The following is a 19,104-nucleotide window of genomic DNA, read 5'->3' on the forward strand; positions in this document are numbered from 1 at the left end:
CTGAAACTCCCAACACGCTGATCGACGAGCTGATAAAAGAAAACATTAATTCATACACACAAATGGATTTCAGTGAGCTTTATTTTCCAACAAAAACATTCACTTCATATTGTGACATGTTTTGGAACACACGTCAATTCTGCAAACTGCTCCACTGAAAGAAGTCCAAATGACAATTCAAAGTGTCAATAAATTTGGTGTAATTTTCCATAAACATCCCTGCTGAAACCACATTAATTGAATAACCAAAAGAAATCCCAATTTGAGGGGCCATTTGTACCCCAAGCCTTTACTTTTGGATTTTAAGATTGGTCAGCCCGACTTCATTAATGAGTCCCCACCCCGTTTTAAATGTACTGATGCATTCATCTATACTGCAAAACGCTGTGTTAATATAACGGTGTGCAAATGGGGACCATTTCCACACAGTTAAATTAACACTCCAAATTTGACAGTTGAGAGAAATCCCCAGTGAATCCTTCTTGACAGGAGAAATGTTGGAATGCACCAAAGACATAGCCTGGTATACCATCCTGGTCGTGGAATTCACATTTCCAAATGAGAAATGTGAATACTGCGACGGGATGGTTTACCAGGCTACTAAAGAATAAGATGCACACAACATATGTGTTTTTGAATATCAAGGAGGATTCACATTTGCATCAGGGCAGCATACATCAAAGCAAACATCCCTCCCCGAAAATAAAATCATAGACCTTGAAGAATGAGTCGATTTCAATATTTGCACAAAATCCAATAAAGTGGTCAACCAAATAGACGACGAGATGCTCTCGTCTCATTCTTCAAGATAAAACAACGCCTTAGCCACTGGAAGTGACGCCCATTTAAAAAAAAAAGACAAGCGTCGTCACAGTATCGTAAGTGATCAAAAATCTGAATGGATAATTGATGACTGATGTTACTTGTGCCAGTGACAGGCAAACAGACAGCTGCCACGTGCCTGTGTGACGGAGTCCCGTTCCATTGTCTACTGTTGCATTTCTTAATGTTTAACCCCAGACCACCCCCCACCCCCCAACACAAAAAACATCCAAATGAGAAATGCAAGTATGAAGGGCCTTACAGTAGACATGAGTGAACGCGGACCCCTAGTCCTAGCCAATGAGAGTCTATGAAAAAACATCAATTTAAGTGATTTAATGTGCAATACTTCTCATTGACTAGAACCTATTAAAAAAAAGAGCATCTCAACATTTTTGTGAATTCTGATTTGCAGAAAGGCCCCAGAATTTTATGCTCTGTTGCATGCAGGTGTCGCACGCCTTAAATAGCCAATACACAAGCTCACAAGTGGCCGGTGACTTGGAGTCATACCAGTGGAAAGATGCGGCGATCGATTAGCCATTATATTAATATCTTTGATTAAGTTTAATTATGTATACATCAAATCCATTAGAATTGGGTTTTGTTTAATAAGGAGTCTGATTAACCCTAAAAATGCCTATTCTCATTGTCTGCCATTCTCATTGTTTTATATAATCGATTCACTCGTTTAACAGTTGCACCCCTTGTGGCTAAAATGGATGTCCATCTGGCCACGTAAAATGGTTGTTGTGAGCTTGTATATCTGCAATGTTTAGCACACAGCACTCACTCAACACAGTATAAATCAGGCTTCAACAAAACCAACCATAGGACCGTAAAGCTAAAAAAAAAGGTTAGTTTTGCATAAGTATACCACAACTATTTCTAACCCAATCCCCAAAATATTCCATACAGGGCAACAAATTAAGCATACACTGTTACACACTCAGAGCAGTCTGAGGTGCAAAGATTTTTTTGTAGTTTTTTTCTATCAAGCAGTCGCATGAATGGAAATTGTTTTATCATTATCCTTCATGCCAATCCTCCAAGCCTCCCGACCATTATGTCCCACACTACTGCCATACACCCCCAGTGGCCAGGTGTACAAAATGCAGTGCAGTCAGTATTATTATTGCCTGAACCCATTATCTCTGTACATGCTTTAAATTTGTGCACGTTTGTAAACTGGTTTTCCCCACCACTTTTCAATCTGGCATCCCTCTTTTTTTTCCAAGGCCAATTACAGAATTAACTGTTCAGCTCAGCTATTTCCACAAATTCTGAAAGCGGTGGTTAAGAAAAGCCAGCTGACTTGCAATGCACCGAGACATCAATTCCTGCTACGTGTTGGGTCAGACGTTTCATTTTGATATATTAGGCCAACATTCTTAAAAAGAGGGGGGAAAATAAGAGCATCTTTCTCCCAAATATTTGCAAATAATGTACCAGTGCTCAAACAACACACAGATCCTATGTAACAGCTAAACACCTCCCCAGGACAGCTAAAAACCTCCCCAGGAATCGACAGAAATTCTCCTTCTGCCAATTCAGCTGCACTGCAGCAAGTAGTATTACTACACGTTATGAATATAATTTTTTGACTCTTCTCAACACGGACTCACTATTGCTGAATGTCCCAGTGAGTGTTCATGAGTCACGACAACAAGCCAAGGCTGCTGACAACAGAAAGAAATTATTCAAACACACAAGGGCTTAACAAAGCCATCTGTCTAGAATTGAGTCTTTTCAACACTGGTGAAACGCAAATATGATAATCAAAGCGCAACAATTTGGAGGCAACATTAAGTGTGCAGCTTTGAGAAATTGCACATGCGCCATCGAATTTGGGGTAATAAACTCATGGTGAATGGCCTCCAAAGGATTTCATGCAATCCAAATGTGGAATCTAAAAAGAAAAAGTAGGTTGGGAGTGGCTTATTGTCAGTATCAGCCGGCAACACGGGGAGTCTGTCCCCGTTACAATGCGCTAGACCCCTGGGAGATGGATTGCTGAGGTGGAGCGCCACACCTACCATCAGCTCCCAGTACTTCCCGCACGACTTGCCACACCCAAGCCGTGCTACTCATACGCCGAGTTGGCGGTGCCCGGGATCGAACCCATGAACTTGTGGTCCAAAGGCAAGAGCTCTAGACTACCGACTGACCAAAATGTGTCAATTTCTCACAAAAACGGAAAACAAAAAGGAAATCATAAATAAATTCACAGACCAATGTTGCTGTTCAATAAGATTAACTGGCAGTTATGGGAAAAGTCTCTCCAGTGATAACTAGATCCAAATCCAAAAAAAAAAGATTTTTGCTCTGTCAGCCAGCCTTTCAAACTTGTTTAAAACAACCTTTAAAAGGAAATAAAGTATATACAAGGTATACAGGTGTGCCCGACACATTTGGGCCACACAGCTAGCAGATTAGAGTTATGGCCATCCATAGGAAGGTGAAGACACGGGACAAAAATAAAATAGCTTTTTTTTTCTCCTCACACTTCACCGAGACAGGAATCGCTGTGACTCGCTGTCGCTGTCTGTCAATGGGCTGCAGAGTTCTCATCAACTGTTAGTGTTCTGGTGTTGAAGACGGTGGGAGGGATAGCTTGGGGTCATTTTTTTTTAGAAGCACACGCTTCTTCACATGCAAGCGGACAGTCTCTGGCTGTCTCTTATCCAGCATCCCTGTCCGTGGAAAATCCAAGTTTGTTTTCATATAGCAGTCAGACTCATGCACAGCTCAGCCAGTCAGAATGACGAGTCAGACCGCTTTATCCCTGTGGTTAACGGATAGATGGACAGATTATGAATTCACCTAGTTTAGAAGTGAATTAACGAGTCACGTGATTTTCTGGGATGAAGTGAGCAACATGGCGGAAAAAGGGGGGTTATTACTTCAGAACAAGTTAAGCTTCTTGTTAAGGCACTTGATACAAATCCATAAAAACAGAATTGTGGCGGGGGGGTGGGATAAGGGTCTGTCCGTGCTGTCGTGCCGGTGACAGGTGGACAATATGAATCAACTTGGTCCCCTGCGTTCCCTCCACTCCCAGTGCTGATGTCTTCTGGATGTAGCGGTGCAGCGAAACGAACAGCCCCTTGTGGAAACAGACTCCAGTTCATCCTAAACGGATCCATCATTCCTTGTGGTGGAATCCAAAACAGGAAGACAGATGGAAGCTATACATAAAATAATAAAAAATAAAAATCCCAAGACACAGTTGAAAAGGGTGAGGGTGGGGGGGGGGGGGGGGGTGGCGGGGTGGGGGTGGGGGGGGTGGTGGCGTGAAGGATGGATTGATCTGTGGAGAGAAATGGGACAGAGTATTTTATATTTCTGTTATACTGTCAACCCCACATTCAAGTTCTCAATTCTTACATTTCATTGCCAAATACAATATTTATCAAATAGCTTTTGCATGTCGATTGATTAATGCAATGTATTCTCACCTACTCTTGCTAAAGCCAAGAGTATGTGCCGCCTCCCACCATGCACTATAATGACTTACAGAATTAAAGCAGCATTTCTCCTATCCAGGTTGGAATCAAATTATTTTGTATAAGTCTGAACAGCACACACAAAAATAATGAAATGGTTTTCAAATCAGATTTGAACCACTCTTCTAGCTGGTTTTGAAAAAAAGGTTCTCTAGATCAAAAAGAGGATGAAATAGTTTGGAATGTCAATTTCCCAAGATTATGGTCGTCACCTGCTCAGGGGTTGAGAAGCTCCCCGGTCTCGCTGTGGTACTCTGCCACATATAGACTCTTGTCGATGATGCCGGGGATGGGTTTAATCTCTGTTCCTAGCTGCTCCTCGATGCCCTTCAGGTTGAAGCGGTCGTCATACGTGATCAGGTTGATGGCAAGACCCAAATGTCCAAAACGGCCTGGGTGGGTGGGGGGGAACGAACAGCATCAAACCATGGTACCGTAAAGCCATACTTGGTGACATTCATTTTAGTAGTCCGTTTGGTGCCACCTCAGGTCTGTCTATGCTCTATGGTCCGTTAGAACTGCAATCCCAGAATTCAGTTAAAACAAAAGCACCCAACTACCGCTCCGAAACTAATGCTGCAGGGTTTTAGAGGATATTTTGGAAAGCAATGCATGGCTGGATGCAGGCCAGGCCTGTGATAAATGTGGATATATGTCTGTTCTATTGTGTGAGCATCATAATTCCTGCCGTCCTTTGCATGCATACTGCATGTACCGGTAATTATTATTTTTTAAGCAAAAAAAATAAACAGTACTCTTAAACAAACAGTACAGAGACTTGTGTTGCTCACCAGATCGGCCGATACGATGAAGGTACGTTTCCCCCAGCTTGGGAAAGTCAAAGTTGATGACGACGTTGACAGCTTGAATGTCAATTCCTCTTGTGAAGAGATCTGGGTGGAAGGACAGGTCAAATGAGCATTAAGAAATGACTGATATCTTTCTTATCCAAAAGTTTTGGATCACATCTTTTGGCTTATGAAGTCTGAACACATCCCCCTAGGTGGTTGTTTGGCCACAGAGGCATGATTCACTACAGAACATAGCAGAACTTTCAGCGAGCGCCACTGGCAAAGTTAGGTATAACTCTTGCATATGTCGTTACATTGCCACCACAGCAACCAACAGATAGGTCGCCGATGTCTGAATACACAAATCTGATTTGATCACTTACAAATGGCCAGTCCACTGTGTGGACAGTCAGTCGTAAAGATCAGATTTGAGAAACACACAGGCCTGGCCTTCAGTCTGAACATAAACCAATATACTGGTACCCGGCTCTGTCACTTACCAGTGCAGACAAGATTCCGGCAGAGGCCATTTCTGAAGTCGTGGAACACACGATTGCGGTGCTCCTGTAGAGATATAATATGAAAGACTAATATGAAGGTTACAACAACAATTTAGGCATTTAGCAGGTGCTCTTAATCCAGAGCCACATACAGTGGCGGCCCGGTTTCAGCGAGCCAGAACACACACACACACACACACACACACGCACGCATGCACGCCTCCTCCCCTCCTCCTCCTCCGACCTCTGCATACACACACACAGACAGTGCAGAGGCCGGGAGCTTTAGCCCCGGTGCAGCCGGTGACGCCGCAAAGGCGCAAACAAATATTTTCTACCGAGTGGACAGTTTGAAAATGTGGCAGTCCTACGTTCTTTACCGTTGGTACAGCTGCCGCTGGTTTAGTTTAATTTGTCCGACGCGATTACGTTGAACAGTGTGGCTGCGCCTGCTGAATGCTACTAACAAAACAAACACTTTTGTGTCACACATGGAAAGCGACTGAAAAAATATTTGTTTTATAAGTGGTTGAGCTTATTTTGATGCTATATTACAATTTAGCTGGGGAACCCCTGGAATCCTTTCAAGGACCCAGCTGGGGTCGCTGGACCTCACTTTGAGGAGCACTGTGCTGGACAGCTACATTGTAAATGTCTAACAGGTGCTGTTGAGCTGACCTGTCTCATCTTGGCATGGATGTAGAAACACGAGTAGCCCAGCTGGGAGATCTTCTTGGCCAAAAGCTCTACTCTCTGAGAGGAGTTGCAGAAGATAATCGACTGGTTGATCTGGAGCTGGAATGGAAAAACAAAAGGATAATGGATAATGACATGCATTAAAAGATATGAGCTTCTGACGCTTTGTGAGCTTGCAGATTGGCTATTTCACCAAAGATAATTGGTGTAGAGCAGGGGTCTTCAACGTTTTTTTTTTCCAGTAACATCATCTGTGTTGTTAATAACACACTATGTTTTCTATTAATATATTGGATTCATGTAAGCGAATAAGCACTTACCCTGGAGAACAAGGTGTTAAGGCAATGAACCTTTTGCCTTTCAGTCACGTAGGCGTAATACTGAGTCACTCCTTTCAAGGTCAGTTCCTCCATCAGGTTAATCTCATACGGCTTCTGCAAGTAAGCATTCTGCAAAGGACAGCAAGGTGAGAGTTTGCTTGTTTAGAATAAAAGCTCAAGTCCTAACCCGACTTTCATATCTGGTATTTGGCAAATCTTAACAGCTTGTTTAGGAAGATGCCAGATATTGTATTTTCTTCCATAAAAAAACCAAAGAAACAATCAATAAGTTTATTCTTTCAATATATTGCGTAGTTCCTGCCCCATCTGTGCCATATACTGTACAACAAAACAAGGTATAGGCGGGCAGATTCCAACATTTGTGAAACAAAGGAAACAAAACCTCAAAACATACCATAAACTTCTGCACGCTGAGTGGGAAAGTTGCAGAGTAAAGTAGGATCTGCCTCTGTTTAGCCATGTAGCCCAGAAGCTCCTCCATCATTGCCATAAAGTCCTGAGACAGGAGTTTGTCAGCCTGATGGCAGGCAGGGAGACAGACAGACAATGTTCAATAGACTGGCCTGGCGTTGAGAACTGTAAAACACAGTGGCTCAAGTAGGGATGCAAATAGCGATTATATTCTTATAAGCGATTATCATTCCAGTCCGTCTGATCAGGTTCAAAGTTAGAACTGTAAAACCAGGTAGTGTATAACTACTCACGCTGGGCAAGACCTATGCATAGAGTATTAAATGGATATAGACTGAACTGGCGCGAAGCTCCGCCCCCTCCGCTATTCATGTCAGTGGAAGTTGCTCAGTGGCGTTTTGAAGCACCCGGAAGGCTGCCGGAAGGACCGTCTATTTTCGCATTTTTCCGCTGATTCAGCATTTGGGCACCAAATTTTGGTGCCCAAATGCGGAAGTGCAGCTGGGCTTTAACATTGAGCGCTCGGTTGCACGGGGTTTCCTCGTCATGAATCCACGGGTCCGCCTGCAGTCCTTCCTCCTACCACTAGGGCCCAGCGCTTCAACATTGGAGTGCCTAGGTGGCCCCTATGGACCTATGCTGTAACAAATTGATTGCCTGCAGCTATCAGTTAATGATTATTACTTTTTGTAACCATTTTTTTTTACTTTAGGCTTGCCCAAAACGGGTGTGACAGCAGCTGTTAAAGCGGTTAAAAAAAACTCACCTCATCCAGCACGATCATTTGCACCTGGTTGACCTTTGCCACTCCCTTCTTGATAAGGTCCAAAATCCTCCCTGGAGTGGCGATGACCACGTGTACTAGAAAGAGACCATGCACAAAGTCAGTGGTGGACCACTATAACCCTATACACTCATGTCTCCCAGGGGCCTGTAGGAGTAGGGATGGAGCCTGAAACAATAGTGACTAGTGTTTATGTAGTCGCAGTTCAATTATCTTGTCTTTTTGATAAAGGGATTTATTTTCATGACAACCCTAACAGTTCCAAGTATGTGTGAACAGATCTATGGGGGTTAGGTAACAAACCAAATGTACAGTTAATCCTCAAGATTACTGTACTGTAGCATCTTACCTGTCTCGTCAAGTCTCATGATGTCATCACGAAGGTTGGTTCCGCCTGTGGTTGCCATGACCTTTACCCCGCCCATATGTTTGCTGACCTGGATACAGATTTGGCTCACCTGCAGAGCCAGTTCTCTGGTAGGCACGATGCCCAGAGCTGGAGGCACAGACAGAGGAAGACATATTTATGACTTTCATCGTTCTGAGGACTACAACCCAGTGACTTCTAGGTTCTTTACACTCCCGACCGGATCAGAAACCTGAAAATGGTATGCTTCCCTAGCAGAAAACCTTTCAGATGGGGGTCAATTTGGACGATCTTGACAATGAGAAGCACTGCCATGTAACACCGTTTGAGAAATAAATCATTCATAAATAGGATTTATCATTTACCGTCTGTCAGTCGGTGCTTGTTAAGACAGGACAGTGAAGAGACAAGAGGCTGAGGGCACAGAGCGAGCAGAAAATCAAACTGGGGACATCGCAATTATTTGGCTGACAGCTAGACAAGAAATAATTTAATTAAGGCTTTAACCTGATTTAGCCACATGACCCTAGCGTCTTGTTCATAACTGTAACCCAAGGTTGTTTGGATTTTTTGGGGAAATAAAACTTGATCATACTAAAGTTTCACACAAACGCATCAAAAGTAGAAGCTGTACAAGTTCGAAACACGGCACGAAGAGACGTTTTGAGCTTGTAGATTGCTACTTTAGCTAGTTTTGAATTTGAATCCTGAAAAGTAACATATGAGGTTTCCATCCGACAGATGATATGTTTCAGATTTGCTACAGAGCCAATCGACGCAGAGCTAATTGGGGCTTTGTTGCAAATTCTAAACATGATGGGTGCAGCTGCAGAACTAGTGGTGCTGAATGCAGTCAATGCACAGTTGCACTCTCCTTGCGCAGAAAATCGATCGACACGTCAGTAAATGGCGTTGACTCGCCACATAGTACAGAGTCGTTCAGATCCCTAGACTATACAGTCATGCACAGAAAATATTCTGGCGCAAATGTTAAGCGGAAATAGCTAATCTTCTCTTTCTACATTTCCTCAGATGAGCCCTTCCATTGGTGTCTCCTGTCATCCCAATTCTCCATACACCGGGATGACTGGAGCTTGTAAATCAGCCATTTTCAGCCAGGAATTTTTGTGGTGACTGAAAAAAGTAAATAGGGTTTAAACTAAGGGTTTAAGTGGTAAACAGAGTCACGTCTCACCTTGTATGCAGTCCCTCTTCAGGTCGATGCGTTCAAGTAAGGGGATGAGGTAGGCTCCACTCTTTCCTGTGCCGTTCTTGGCTCTGGCCAAGATGTCCCTTCCCGACAGTGCAATGGGAATGCTCTCCTCCTGGGGACCAACATGACATCCAAGTTATGGCTGCAAGTTAGCGTTTATCTTTTTTAATTTGATATATATATATATATATATATATATCCCACGATTTTGTAGCCCATTTTTCACCCGTGTCATTTATCTAATGTGATCCTGGGCTCTAGTACACACCCTCCGCCAACCTAGTCCCCATATATGGGGGACATGGGGAGAGCAACGGACTTGAACTCATGCTTCCTTCATGCCTGAGTGTCCAAGTTGCTCCTTTACACCTGACAGGGGGGAGTTTCCCTGGTTGGACGTTAGGAACACGTTATTCCAACCAGTTCCTTTCCCCTCCATCAGGTGCCCCGGCTGGCCAGGGGGAGGCAGTTTAAAGACCAGGATTACTGCATGTTTTTTTGTGAGGGTACCTACCCTAGGGGACACGGGGAGAAGGGAGAACATGCAAACTCCACACAGAAGGGCCCTTTCGCCAACCCCGCCTTGGGTATGGGCACTGATGACGCGGAGGAGGAAACACACAGTGTCCTGAGTGGGAATCGAAACCAGGACCTTCTAGCTGTGAGGCGACAGCACTACCAACTGTGCCACCGTGCCCCCATCGTTTATCTTTTTAACTCACAATCACAACATGGCACGTTGAGGTTGTAGATCTGCTATTTTGCTACATTTGACAATCATTTATCAATTTTATTTTCTTTGTTTTCGCAATCAACTGTTGCATCCCTGATTTGGGTGTCAGTCCTGGTCTGACAACTGCAAATCCAAATGCGTACCTGGATCGGAGATGGTTTTTCCCAGCCCATCTCAAAGATTCCCATGAGAAGCTCCCTCTTTAAGCAATAATCTTCAAATTCGTTGCCTTTAGTCGCAGTCACATCCTGTATAGCAGTAAAAATAATTTATCAAGTTAAAGTAAATAGACAGTCAGTTTTCAACCAGAAAACAGATTATTTAATAACCTTTTGATGATCATGACAGTCACATGTTGACAAGTAAAATAACCATTGTCGTTTTATGCTGCATTTCATTCGTACAGCACTATAGTAGCCTAAACACACAATTATCACCTACTGTAAATTGATCGATTAGTGATTTTTAGAGCAGATCTCTAAAGTGGTGGTGATCATGATGATCACTGGGATCATCATTCCACATGTAAGCCCTTTGCAGAGAGGCTCATTTTAATGCACACAAAATGAGCATTTTGCCTGTTTATATGGAGACTAGAGCCCGACCGATGCCATATTTTTGGGTCCGATGCCGATGCCGATTTTGGAGAGACCTACACCACCGATGCCGATACGATGCCGATGTTTTGGACCGATGTTTCGTAATCAATAATAAAAAATACATTTTAAAAACTTCTAAACTTCAAAATACGTTTTTTTTATTCAATACATTGAATACATTTAAATAAAATGTTTTGTCACATAAGGCTTTTTTCTAAATTAAATGCACCCATATATATGCCCTCCTATTATCCAGCTATTAGTGTAGATGTCCGTCCTACAAAAAATGTCACCATTACATCACCTAATCAACATGAGTTAGACTTTAATATATTAGCACCCCTCACTTCACACAGGTGTGATTGTTTTAGTTGTATGTAGGATCAGGGCTCCAGACTAACTTTTTCACAGGTAGCACTGGTGCCACCTACCTTTTCATTTGGTAGCGCCACTACAAATTAGGTAGCACCATTTTTTTCTTTGTATAGCGTGGTATTAATACATGTTCTTATCATGCCTTTTATTTATGTAGTGGTTTCCACCATTATAGGTTCGAATCACCCTACAAAGGTCACTGTGTAAAAAACAGCAACCTACCTGGTTATACTTCAAAACACTGTAGATGGTTTGAACCCAACACAAAGTCACTCAGTCAATAAAGGCAATATTTATATTCCACACACATAGTCAGTTTAAGGTTTTGTGTTGAAAATGTAATGCAGTCCAAACCTTTGGGATTAATAGTGACAATTTGTACAATAATATACCATTACCATTATCCAAATTAATTCCTTATTATAATATTTTTACATTTTGGAAAAAATCTTTTGTAATGTGAAATGCCAACGAATTCTTAATCCTTTTCCTTGTCTTCATGGGCCAACTTGTGAAAGCTTCATACTTTTATTGTGAAGGCAAAAGTTTCTGAATGCTCTCAGAGCCTGCATATCCCTGCGTGCTGAAAATAGCTGATCTACAAGATCACAACGTGTCACGGACGAGACGCGTTGTGAGCTTGTAGATCAGCTATTTTCAGCACACGAAGAATAAATCAGGCATCAGCACTCTTCACTCACTGGGAGGGAGATTAATGTATTTTGTTGGCCGATAATCATGTATGGACACAGGCTACCTCCTCGATGCAAACATAACAAGCTTTGGAAGCTATTTTTCGTGGCACATTATATGTTTAATCAAACAATAAGTGATCATCAATAGTTTGTTAGATATGCGCGGTGCGCTCCAGTGAAATTGTACAGCTGAGAAAGATTAGTTAATTGCAGGATGTTTTTTTCCTCCACTGATCCTTATATATATAATATATATATGATTTAAAATATAATAGTTGTCCCTGCTCCCTGTAGTCCCTCACTATAAGGAAGGATTAGCCAGCCCCACACAGGCTCACAGCCTCACAGCTGTCATTAATTAATGGTCTTGATTGCCTATGCGGTCAAGTTTTATGTGAAATGTACAGGCTCACCGTCTTAAGGCTCATACATAGTCTGGATTTACGGTGGTGGGGTGACCACCGAACTACAACATGACGTCACGAGCCGCGGTGAAGAGCAAACAACCGCCACCGCTCCAGCCCTTCTCTCCGTTTTTACTCACCACCGCTCAACGTTATTTCAGCTCCGGTGGTCAGCTCACCACCGGAGCGGTGGTCACCTTACCACCGAAAATCCAGACTATGAATAGGCCTTTAGCTGCTGCTGCCACGTGCCTGCTGGCAACCAATATGCACATGACTTCCAATCAATTTGGAACAAGGACACTCACACAAGGATTATAGTTTTGCTGGGCAATTTGAGACAAAGGTAAAACAATCGAGGAGTAAGGAGTTTGCGTGCGCTCTCTCTCGCTCTCTCCCCCCCACCCTCTCTCCCCTCTCTCTCTCTCTCTCTCCGTCTCTCACTCTGTAGTACTGTAGAGGTGTGTCGTGTGTGTGTGTGTGTGTGTGTGGGGGGGGGGGGGGGGGGTAGTTGCGCTGCACACCCGACAGAGTGATAGACTTCTCCACTAAGCGGTGCAGAACCGAAAAGGTGATATACTTCTCTAGTACAGCAGTGCAGGACCGAGAGAGTGATATTTGCAGGATGGACTGTAGTAAACATTAAATAATTTTCCTCTCCTGTATAAACATCGGGACATCGGATTAAATAAACACCGATGTCCGATGTCGCAAAATGACCCGAAAATGACCGATACATCAGTGCGACCGACGGATCGGTCGGGCTCAAATGGAGACCATAGGAAACGGCGTTCTCAAAGATTTCCACTCTGGGAGGTGGTTTCACTTTGTTGCATTTTAACCTCCTGAAAACACTGTTCTTGTCTAAACGGACCCCAGTAGACGATACTTTATTTTGCCGTTTCCTATGAACACCGTTCTCGTGTAAAGACCACCTTAGTCAGCCATATGAGTTGCAAGTGGTTAAACCCTCTAATTAGTTGACCGGATTCCCAAGAGCTCTATACTGGGTATACCCAGTATATACCCGTTTTCCCACTACACCAAATATTGGTGCCAAAAATAGGCTATCTACAAGCGTGTACAAGTGCCATTTTGGCCCGAGAAGGGATGTCAGGGTTGAAGTGGCTAGTTTTATAATGGAAAGTGAGAAATTGAGCCATTTATGTGTTGAATGAGGCAAATATATCTTACAACCGGGAACTGCATATGAGCATAAAGGTATCAAATATGTTATGGACCTACCGAAGTTTTCATCCTGCAGTCTTTCGGGGGGAGTGTCAAATTTTTCTTCCAGTCATCTCCAGGCCTGTTGAACGGAGTGGAAATAAGCATACAAGTCAAAATGGAAGATGGGTATACAGTACGCTGTAGATCATGTGTACACACACACACAAATGTGTAGAAGATCTATAAGCTCAACACACATAGCTCCCCACCACGTTTCAAGGTTTGGAAGATGATCAAGTAGGGCATTCATTTACTACACAAAGTTTAAATATGGATATAGGATGTTTCTGCCCGACAGCAACAATATAAAAACAAACACGCTTCCAATACTATTCCAATACAAGTAATTTGATAAAATAATCGGATAATAATGCATAGTCGGCCCAGGCCGTAGCGTAACGGTCTGGGCACCGGACTGGTGATCCAGTCGCGGTGTGCCGCGGGTTCGACTCCCGGACCCGACACGGCCTTTACCGCATGTCATCCCCCCATCTCTCTCCCGTTTCCTGTCAGCCTACTTTCTATCCCTTAAAAAATCAATAAAGGCGTAAGCCGCAACAAAAAAAAATCTTAATAATGCATAGTCGTAGACTTATTTAACTTGAACTCACTTGATGACAGTGTTGGCTGTGGGGGCTGGCTGGGAGCTACCATTGTTGATTGTGCTGGAGCCTTTTATCTGGCTTAGTTGCTGTTGTGGCGGGCCTCCTCCTCCTCCTCCGCCTGGTCCTCCAACAGGCTTAACGGAACCTCGGAGCTGTCCATTCTGGTTGGACAGGCCCAAAATCACTGGGGTCTCTGTTCTGACGGTGCTCATATTTACTCAATTTGTCTGCTTCAAAAAGCAGATAAATGTCTACAAGTGTCCGAGTAAAAGAGTCTAGTCCTCCTCAGGGGGATTTTATGCAAGGTTTGAGGATTGTCCTTCCCTCTGATAACAATTGTCCAAAAAGGCAATGTATTCAAATCATTGAAACCGAGGAGTCTTCAATAAACAGTTTTTGCTGTAGTCTCAAAAGACTAAATAGATTTTGCAGGCTAAAGAAATGGGACTATAAGCACATATCCCTTTAGCAAATGTGGGCTTAGACTTGCAGGTCTCACGGGCAAAGTTGGCCGGATGGCATCCAAGTACTGGCCAACCATTAGCTAGCCATCTTGTTTAGCCTAGAGCCGTCCTTTTTCTCTCAGGTTGTCGTCGTTTTCTTACCCTGAAAATACACAGCAGTGTTAGAAACGCTCATTACAAATTGATCTTAGTGTGAGTCAACATGGATGATAACAATGGTAGAAGACAGAAAACAAGAATGACTCCGTCATAACTGCCAGGTGCAGCAAGCTCTCATTTATGAACATTTTAAATCAGTTTGTGCCACAGCCCCTGCCTCAGCTCACAGCTTCACGTTGCTGTGTTCAGACTAGAGTATGGGTTTTATGCCATTCAGATTATGGGTTTTATGGGTAAGTGTAAGTCTCCCATTGGCTTAGAGGCAGCCAATCAAAAGTGTCTACTAAGGTTGGCTGGGTTTCCCAAAGGAAATACGCATACTAGTCAGTATGTGTGTGTGGTTCTTCTCAACAACACGCCCTTTCACTGTGAACTGTGAAGATAGATATTCCGTGCATAGATGTGCCACGCAATGAGGCTGGTATGGTAGGCCTGAGGCCTATGGTAGACCTATATTGGTAGGCCTGCAAATGGTTTTACTACTGCCACATGTCGACAGGTGTGTGTGTAGGCTAAAGAGGCTTTAGGGAAAGGGTTTGCTTCTAAATTTATTCATGCAGGAGGCCTTACGTGCGCAATGAGGACGTATGGCTGTGCTCTAATCTAGGTAATCTATGTTGTTGTGTTTGACGGGTGCAGTACTTAGTTTAGACAGTATTTGGTCTAGACTAGTCATTGGTTAGACCAGTCATTAGTCCTACAACTACAACCTATCTCAAACCCTCACCCTAAACCTAACCTCCCACGGGGCAGCACACCTAAACATAACCTTAACCCATGTCTAACCAATGACTACTAGTCTAAACTAAGTATGCACCCCGTGTTTGACAGTGTTTCCCAAAAAAGGACATAGTGTCTGATTGGCTGCCATGCAGCCAATTACAAAGCAAATACAACCAACTACAAGGTGAATTGATCCTAGTCGATCAAAATCCTGAGATCATTTGTACAAATTTGGTGAATTAATGTTTCTGTAGTTTCAGTTGCCTCCCACAATTCTTAAATGCTTTCCGTCATATGGTCGATTGGTCGAGACGCCTCCTCGCCACTTCCGTTTCATCTTTACAGTAGTGCAAATGTGTCCCAATATTATAAATATAAATCATCCAAGCTTTTATAGAGCGCTGCTTGGCAGAAATTCAAAATCTGTGAGTGGTGCAACTCTGTGTGGGGGTCCGCAGAACTTCCAGATGCACAGGAACTAGACCAGGATGCCAGCCCGGTTCCGGCGAGCTGCCCCACGTCCAAAACGGTCGAGAAATGACAGTTGCCGTGTGGGGGTCCCGAGGGGGTCCCTCTACTGTACTGTAGTGTCACTGTACTGTCTGTCACACCCAAAATCATCATCATGTGTGTATATTAGGCTGCACAACAGTGACACTTGGTGATGAAAACAAACCAAACCTCTCAAATCAGACCCATCTGAAGTGAGTGGTAACTGTACTGTACTGTAATGTACTGTACTGTACAAGCCCTCCTCCCTGGCCTGTGTGTCTGCGTGTTAGGCTGTGCAACAGTGACACTTGGTGGTGAACAAACGCTATAACACTATTTTCATGCTCGGACACAGGGACGGACACAGCCACACACATAGCTGTCTATCACTCAAAAATAAAAAGTTATAATATTTTTCTGTGACAGTGACATATATTAGCAGCATTTGTGGAGCCCCCTGTGGGTCTGAAACGACAACTCTACACAAGGTCCTGCATTGTGTGTAGATGCCTCTCAATAAGTGATTCAAATTCAGGGTAGATTGGTTGATGCGTCTATGATTTTTGGCAGGGTACAGTGGGCACCTGAGGACTCTGGGGCTGGGCACCATTTGTTTTATACAAAATACAAATAATCTTCAAATCTTGTATACTTCAATAATTGGCACGACATATGTTATTTAGCATGATACACAAGAAGTTGAAGGCTACATTCTGAAAATGATGGTCCGAAACATTTATGATGCAGACTACTTACTGTGCAATGTGCAATTGTGCATGCAGTTCAAATCATGTATACTTTAACGAATACAGGATAGGTGGTACTAGTAGGGACATATGTGTAGCCCATATTTTGTCATGTAAAGTATAAATGGTGTGAACGGTACATCGTTATCAGGTCTATTTATCCTTCACCTTCTTGTTTATGTCATGTATACTTAATATATTTTGTATTTATTTTTTTACATTTTGAGAAGAGAAAAATGGCCATTTTACACCGAGGTGCTCACTCTTCCTTGGTACTACACAGTTACCCATACTTGCACCTAGCTCTGTTCCATAGCTCTAATGCGTTAAGAGCTAACTTGCACCAATTTAAGTAGCCTACCGTGCCCACTCAACCTGTACATGCTCTCAGGGCTTCGGTTAGTGATATTGTGTCAAGTGACCGCAGACCAGCAGCCAGTTCATTTAATGTCAACCTTTTAAGCCCGGTTTATACTTTATCATACGACGTTGTCGCACGCCGAACATAACCGATAAAGACCTGACCTTTTGTGTACTAGTAGATCGGCTATTTTCGACCACCATCGTAGGACGGAGCATCAATTAAATTAAAGTGTATAGTTAGCAACAATTAAGCTACGAGAAAGCAGCCTTTCGGCACGACGTTGAACTTGACACCTACAATATTGTATGTAGCGTCAGCGTGACTAAAATACGTGATGTGATGGGGGTTCAACTACAACTGAAAACAAATGTGTTGACAATAATCGTGTTCCAAATGCGATGGAATACACGTTATCCCTTTTGGGGTTTTTTATGCCTGCGCCGTGCGCGTTAGCATTACATGCCAACACCGCGTCAGTATCCATGATACGTCGCTGACGTTAACGACACACACAAACGCGACACTTTTAATGTCAACATCCAGTCTGTCACTTCACTGGTCAACCTAGGGCTGGTCCATAGCGTTAGAAGGCCGTTCTCCTAACACTAGAATACTGAATACCCACTGGTTATATGCATTTCAAACTCCAGCTTACCATAGAAGTGTCTTACTCTATGGTTCTGGTTAGCATTAGCCAAGTTAGCAGCTAATGCTAGCTCCGCTGTGAGCGCATTGGTCCGAACGACAACCTACCTCAAACCCTCACCCCGTCCCTAACCCTTACCTCCCCCGGGGCAGACACCTAAACCTAACCGCAACCCTCTCCCGACCCCCAGCGCACCTCGGACCAGCAATGGTCCGTCTGCTCCGTCGGATCATTGTATGCCTCCCCACCGCTGTAGCATTATTAACCAAGCTAGCTAAACAACAACATTCCAGTATTCCAATGCTGGGTTCCAGTTGTTCGACAAGCTCACTGGTCAACGAACTGGAAACCATTATGGCATGTTGTTGTTATTATTATTACAAGTAGCAGCTGCTAAGATGACGTTAACCTATAGGCTTGAGCATCAGCCAAGTTAGCTAGCTAGCTGGAAAACAGAGCCCAGATACTCGGGAGCTAAAAGGTTAATTCACATAACGAGTGTCTTTTCTATTCGTTTCTGTTGTTGAAGATGGCGGAGAAAGAAATTGTCATTTACCTTAGAATGCTGGAATATTTAACTTCGCTTAGTGATGTTTTGTTTGTATGAGCAGTTGTTGTTTTAGCTGACCATGAATTCTTTAATTTCTGTGTCGAACTAAAAGCAACGTTCAAGATGGCTTCCACTCTGATTTGAGCCCTCCCACAATCGTCATCACACTGGTCAGCTGGTTTCACATCTTAAATCAGGAATCATCTTGAAAAAACAAATGCATGTCAAGGACCCCCACTCAAATTGATATGTAGGCCTATTTTGGCCACAGACAGACCCTCATCTGAAAATATTGTGTGCCCCATAAGATATTTTGTTGAACTGTATCTGCTATATTACAAGGTCACCGGTTCACCTCCCGGTGAAGTGTAAATTAGCAAGAACGAAATCCCTGAGTGCTCACTGCTCATCATAAGCAACTGAACACAGCCATCAGTTGGTCTAGCTGAATTCCCCCTTGATAGTAGGCTATACTACTGTATAGCTACTGTATGTTCCTCATTTTGCTGGGGATTTTCCCTAGAGGCCCCTCCTCATAGCCTACCCCTGGGAGTCCTGCAGACCTCACTTTGAGGACCACTGCAGGGCAGTGAACCTGCCTTTTGTGTTTGTACTCAGAAATCACAGAATTCTTAATTCAATACTCGACAATTTGTGACAATTGACAAATGTTATACAATGGAGTAGTGGTGAGCTTCTCTTTTACTTAACATTTAAGCCCTGGCCGATATGGTTGACTATGCTAGTAGGCTATAGTGTATTTTCTGTTATTGTGGGGAAAGCTATCACTGAAAATAGCTGATCAACAATTCTAGCTGCATTTTACTGTGGGAGGGGTAGGGGAAATGGAGAACAGGGGGAATCTATGAAACATTTCAAGGCCAACAT

The 19,104-nt window shown here is 43.3% G+C and overlaps 1 protein-coding gene across 1 annotated transcript; it reads right to left on the minus strand.

Annotated features, from left to right (window-relative positions):
- Window positions 1-63: 63 nt before the first annotated feature.
- Window positions 64-18,344, minus strand: ddx6 (DEAD (Asp-Glu-Ala-Asp) box helicase 6). Its single transcript, XM_083773966.1, has 14 exons — window positions 18,223-18,344; window positions 14,079-14,678; window positions 13,483-13,546; window positions 10,308-10,412; window positions 9,414-9,543; window positions 8,201-8,347; window positions 7,834-7,928; window positions 7,051-7,173; window positions 6,636-6,764; window positions 6,298-6,414; window positions 5,620-5,683; window positions 5,120-5,221; window positions 4,541-4,720; window positions 64-4,132 (listed from the first exon to the last, which is right to left on the minus strand). The coding sequence occupies exons 2-13, from the start codon at window positions 14,282-14,284 to the stop codon at window positions 4,545-4,547; spliced, it is 1,458 nt and encodes a 485-aa protein (XP_083630092.1). The 5' UTR covers window positions 14,285-14,678; window positions 18,223-18,344; the 3' UTR covers window positions 64-4,132; window positions 4,541-4,544.
- Window positions 18,345-19,104: the final 760 nt, after the last annotated feature.

Source organism: Protomyctophum parallelum (genome assembly GCF_964188405.1).
Source record: "Protomyctophum parallelum genome assembly, chromosome: 9".
In the NCBI taxonomy this organism is placed as follows: domain Eukaryota; kingdom Metazoa; phylum Chordata; class Actinopteri; order Myctophiformes; family Myctophidae; genus Protomyctophum; species Protomyctophum parallelum.

What these genes read in the sequence shown, in the direction of transcription:
- ddx6 (XM_083773966.1), bottom strand. Translation starts at nt 14,284, where the DNA reads ATGAGCACCGTCAGAACAGAGACCCCAGTGATTTTGGGCCTGTCCAAC. An exon ending in AAAAACCATCTCCGATCCAG is followed by an intron (nt 9,544 to 10,307) that starts GTACGCATTTGG and finishes GTTGGTCCCCAG; the next exon opens with GAGGAGAGCATTCCCATTGC. An exon ending in CATGAGACTTGACGAGACAG is followed by an intron (nt 7,929 to 8,200) that starts GTAAGATGCTAC and finishes GTCTCTTTCTAG; the next exon opens with TACACGTGGTCATCGCCACT.